The sequence below is a fragment of the Pygoscelis adeliae genome, unplaced genomic scaffold (assembly GCF_000699105.1).
Source record: "Pygoscelis adeliae isolate BGI_AS28 unplaced genomic scaffold, ASM69910v1 Scaffold222, whole genome shotgun sequence".
Classification (NCBI taxonomy): domain Eukaryota; kingdom Metazoa; phylum Chordata; class Aves; order Sphenisciformes; family Spheniscidae; genus Pygoscelis; species Pygoscelis adeliae.
The window spans coordinates 5815638-5821278 of NW_008824309.1; the positions used below are offsets into that span (position 1 = coordinate 5815638).

Consider the following 5641-nt stretch of genomic DNA (forward strand, 5'->3'; position numbering starts at 1 on the left):
CCTGCTTTCTTTCCACTCCCTCTACTGCCAGTGGAAAGAGAGACACTCTTCCTAAAGATAATTCAGACACTGGGTGTAGGCCCCTGCTCACACTGAGTCTCCTCCTAGAGGAGCCTTGCCCTGTCCAATGACTGCATAGGAAGTCTAGGAAGCTGGGCTTAATTGACATGTCCTAAACTTAGAAATGTAATTTAGAAAGCTAAAGCTAATATTGTAGTATCATTAACATTAAACAAGGTAACACTTGGATAGAGTTTCAATCTCTGTATAAACAAAAAACAATCAGAGTTTTCATTTTACTGTAAATTCCCCAAAATACTTGGTTTTGTTCCAATTTGGAATGAAAACAGGTTTTTAAAAGCTGACATTTCCACAAGAGAAGTTCCAATTTCTAAACACATTAGAATCTGCAGCAGGTTCACCAAAAGACACTTTGGATCCTGAGTTTAATCTATTTAGTATCAATAATATTTATCTGGCTGCAGATTGAGTTATTTCTGATTTGGAGTTACATGAGAGAGACTATAATCAAGTCAAGCTCAATATAGCCTAAAATAAATGCTACATTTGCCATATAATGGACTTATTCCCTTTCTTCCATCCTCTTGCCCACGAAATATAAAATGAGAGTACTTGAAAATTACTAATGCTACGTGTATTTTTTATTCCAGTGTCTTCCATTTAATAATTTTCTGCTTGTCTTCATTCTTCTCATGTTTTCAATATCTCACATACTTGTATTTGTTTCCATATCCTTAGCCTGCTTCACGTTATCTTGCCAGGTAAAGAAAGAAAATAAAACTTCAAGCTATGTTTTATATTGAAATCAGCAGAGGTTCAAATGCTGAACAACTGGCCCCAACGGTCTAGAACTGACAAAATAAAAATGCGCCCTTCCGAAAGACAAATTGCAAAATATTTCAAACTTTACCCGACTATCCCGCGAAAGCGCTGAACTACATTCTGCAAGGTCTTCTTTGAGCTTTTCAATCTCTCTCTTCAGCTCGATGTTTCCTTGGTTTAGTACACAGAGTTCTTTCTACAGCCCAAAAAGCATTAAATGCAAAATTAAACACACAGAAGACAAAAATATATTTCAGCAAAATCTGCAGACATTAGAAACTGTTTCAACTTTTAATTATTCTACACGACAGCCACGTGCGATACATTTTTTTGCATAGCTTTAACTATCGGCAAGGTAAATTCACTCACCGAGGAGCAGTTTCAGTCAAAGTAAACTACAGTAAGAGGGTTTTTGAAACGAGGAGTTAGTGTTTCCAAGCACATACAGCGTACCACAAATTGCACAGCACTTTCCATAGTTATGTCAGTTCCTTATACATGCAAGATCAGAGCCTATGTCAACATACAAACATTTTATTTTTTGTACCGCGTGTGATCCTAGGAACTGTTACTCCCTTTTCTGAAAAGTTTACCAGGTGAGGACAGTCTCTGACACACTCCTACCCTTCCCTCTTTATACTTCTTCAGCAAGGAAGAGGGAACACCTCTTCTACCTCCTATCTGCTACATACTTCCTCCACACCAATGAATCCTAAATGGGCATAAAGCCCATGTAACTAAATCCAGTATTTCCTGGACAGGGAACACAACAGAATGAGAAGGAAACACAGCAGATGTAGTCATACACAATTAGAAGATGGCTCCTTTAAAGTCATTAACCGCTCGAGACATTTAGACCAGTTCCCATCAGCTGAAGATAATGTAAAACAAAAGCCAGATGATGATAATGACCTCTTCTGGCTATAAAATCCAAACATTTATGATTGGAGAACCAAAACCAACTTTCAGAAAATCTCACGCCAACCTGAAGGTACTTAACCTATTAATTATATTTTAATAGCTTGTAATATTGAAGCCATAATTTCTCATCGGTGATTTACAGGCCAAACAAAACTTCACTGAAACCACCTCCTTGACAGCCTATGGAAACTTATCCCATTACTGTACCAACGACTGCACCTGGCACACTGAGGTAATGAACCAATTAGTTCTAGAACCAAGTAGTTCTAGAAAGAAGAGCCCTCTTCAAACAGGTTCTGGCTCTTGCCCAGCTCACTGTCACTTAAGAAATGCTAATCCCTTGGGTGCTGTAACGTCTTATAAGACGGGCTGGGAATTGACAAAGCAGTGGAATCAACCCATACAATTTTATCTGCATCACACAAAACTGAAACTCATCTGTTAGTAGAGAATCTTGGAAGAGGAAGACTGGTTTTGCCAGTCTTCATCTTCTAGACAAAATAGGTCTCAGTTTTGCCTTCACTCTTCCAACATTACCATAAGACTTACTTTATTGCACTGGTTCTTAACCTGCCACCGAAAAACTATGTGTAGAACATTCTAGTCATACAGTCTGCAAACCGGTAAAGCCGTTTAAACTGAAAAGGAAATGTTACTCTTATTCTCTCTAACCAACACCTCCTTCACAATTCCCCAAATACTAACAGCTATGAGTAAGCCTTCTCCATACCTCATGGGTGTCTCTAGACCTAATAATGTCCTTATGCTGTTTCTCTTGAAGGTCCTTTAGCTTTATCAGCTCCTCCTCTGCTTTAACATGCTCTTCATTAGCACTTAATTTACAGAGAAGAAGGTCAGCTTTTGTTTTTTCAGCTTTTTCAACTCTTTCCTGGATAGTGAAAAGAAAAAGATTTTTAATTTTTTTTTCTTCCACGGGAACAAACAAAACCTTAAGCAAGCCCTTTACATTTATTTATTTTTAACACTTTGGATAAATATTGCTCTTAGACTTACAAGCCTAGTTACCACTGAGATCAACACAAGCATGTACCCTTGAAGAATAGAGAACAAGTTAGACAAACATGTTATAGCTGGGGGAGAGTTGATTTGGTTTTAGAAGGATGGACTAAAGGTCTTCCAAGTATCTTTCAGCTAATTGCCACGATTCTATGTGCTTTACAGAACTTGCCTTCCATTTCTTCAGTTCTTCTTTAAGTCCTTCCATCTCATCTTTTGATGAGCCAAAAAGGTCGAGGGTTGTCATGTTCTGGAGAGAAAAGAAGAGGCACACACAGGTTTTCCCTTCCATTAGGCAATAACTGAGGCACACCAAACAATTCAAATGAGTCTTCAAAATAAAAAAAAGAATAAACCCTCTGCAGTCGGATGATGCATTTTGCCATGGTAGTTTTCAATGGTACGTCCACTAATGAAAGTCCAATGTATTTTGCCTGTGTGCCCATTTGCTGTTCTTCTCCAATTATACAGGCAAGATATGTGGTGAGTCAAACATTTTGAGAGACCGATCGTATTTCGTAGTTAAATCTTCCTAGAATCTGCATGCCAGAGGATAGCATATACCACATAATTTTTTAAAAATGCATTCAGACACTTAGGCCAAATTGTTGAACTATTTTAATGGCTCGACGGGACAAAAATCTAAGAAAATGGATCCTGGTCGGTAATCATTATTTGCTAACTGTCCAACTGAAAATATTCACAGGCTAATGTTTTGATAAATAATAAAAGCAAGTTGTCTCTATGTTCTTCCACAGGGAACTAAGCCCCTCAAACCCACAAATGTTTATTGATACACTTTCTCAACAGTTCCTCTAAGAGTATGTAAAAAGAATATACAGGCCTAATGACAAAAAAAATTCAAAATGGGATGCTTCCAAGCTCAGGGAGATTGGACAATAAAAGGTAACATCAAGCAGGAGGAAGGTGATAAAAGCAGCATTTCAGAATTTAAGTACTTCAGGGCAGTAGTTCACAAGCACGGGAAAACTACAACTGGATAAAGCCCAAGAAGAAAGAAAATCTTCTCTGTTCTGTTTTGTTTCTATGGCTGCAATATTCTGCAGAACAGGAAAAAAAAATCCGAAGAGACCCGTTGAAACAATCCCTCCCTTTTACTTAAGATTACATAAAACTTGAATGTGAACCATGAAATTTAGGCATGGAAAAGGTCTAAATTAGATAATCTTGTCAATTCTCCTGGTAATGCTGGGTATTTCCTAAAAACAATACAATATAAAATATTTTTTTCCACTACTTTGTCCAGTTTCAGATGCCTATTAAAGCAACAGGGAAATCCCCATCTGAGTATAACTTAAAACCAGAAAAAAATTCCTTCACTCAAGGGATTGAGTGCAGGAAAGCAGAAGGATGCACGTGCCACAGCTGGAAGCTGGTAAGAAAGAATGCCTGTTTTTTACTGAAAAATGGTCTAAGATAACAGTTTTCAACCTGAAAGAAAGAAAAAAATAACAAAGAAAACACCAGAAATCCCAGGGAAAGTCCCATCCAAACTATTTGCCGCACTGCAAGAACCGAATCAAGAGAGGTGCCAAGAAAAAGGAAATTCCCCTAAGAAACCTCCACAGAGACAGATGAGCAAGCGAGGTAGGACAGGAAAATTCTAACAGAATCTGTAATGCAGACGCTTTGGAATGGGACTCTCCCTATGGGAACAGGAGGCGGGAATGACAATGTCCAAATTATTAAAGGATGGAAGGTGAGAGAAGTTTCAGAAGCACTGTCCTAGCAGTCCAAGCACAAACCTTCATTCAGAGATACTATTGTTAAATAGAAATTTTTCCAGGTAGCACATCAGGAAATACTTACAAAACCATTATCTTTTAAAGGTAGCTGGGGACTTGTTAAATCCATTGAAACCTGAGGGAACAGGAAAAAAAATTACAACGTTGTGTGTATTAGGGTTTTTTTGCGGCAGAATAGAGTACCAGAATGGAATACCAGAAGCTGTGTTCGGCTAAAAGAATTTTTAAATGCAACTGTTGTACCTTTATAAGCAAAAGTGATATCACTTTTGCTTATATGTCTGAAGCCTCCTTCCCTACTAAGCATAAAAGCCAGAGACATATGTGAAGAACTCTACGTTGCACAACTTAATTTTTCAGTCCTGGAACTTATGTACTTACCTTTATGTTATTTTTGTACCATCACACACATGCTTAACATCCCGTATGCTCTGTGCTTAAGAGACATAACCCTTAAACCTGCTTAACACAAATAAACACACTTCCTTTACACAGCAGATAACGTAAAATCTGGAATCTGTTGCCGCAACAGTTAGTGGAGGCAGACAAAAAGGAATTTAAACAAGTTAATGGGCCACTGATCCACAAACAGATGCTAAGGCGCACAGGTTCCCAAGCAAATCTAGCCTGTGGATGCCAGGGCAGCGCTTCGCACCACGGGTTAGACACTCTCTAAGCAGTGTCGTCTAACAACTGTCGAGACGCGGGTAGCAGGCAGCCCAGCACCCTGGCCCGGCTGGACATTTCGGACGCTCTCACCTGGAAATTCTGAGCTTGCTGAGAGCTTACCCAGCACCACCATACCTGCTGCATTCAACAAGGAGGCTTGAAATTGAGGCCGTCTTTGGTTAATGATCCATGAATCCCTTTATGGCTTGCGCTAAGTAACCAAAATTTACTGGCTTATATACTGATTCCGGATTTAGGAAAGCGGAAGTAGCAGAACTGACAAACAGTGGAGGCAGATAAAAAGGAATTTAAACAAGTTAATGGGCCACTGATCCACAAACAGACGCTAAGGCGCACAGGTTCCCAAGCAAATCTAGCCTGTGGATGGATTTCTCCACAGGACAGCCCAGCCGGCAGCTAAGAGG

General features: G+C 39.1%; 1 protein-coding gene across 1 annotated transcript in view; it reads right to left on the minus strand.

Moving 5' to 3' along the window:
* NMI (N-myc (and STAT) interactor) overlaps positions 1-4656 on the minus strand; it is a 10341-nt gene extending 5685 nt beyond the window's left edge. The window contains exons 1-4 of the mRNA XM_009318960.1: positions 4612-4656; positions 2954-3031; positions 2495-2653; positions 932-1039 (exon numbers count right to left, since the gene is read on the minus strand). Coding sequence (XP_009317235.1) covers positions 932-1039; positions 2495-2653; positions 2954-3031; positions 4612-4656 — 390 coding nt within the window. The remainder of the gene's footprint in view (positions 1-931; positions 1040-2494; positions 2654-2953; positions 3032-4611) is intronic.
* Between the last annotated feature and the right edge of the window lie 985 nt (positions 4657-5641).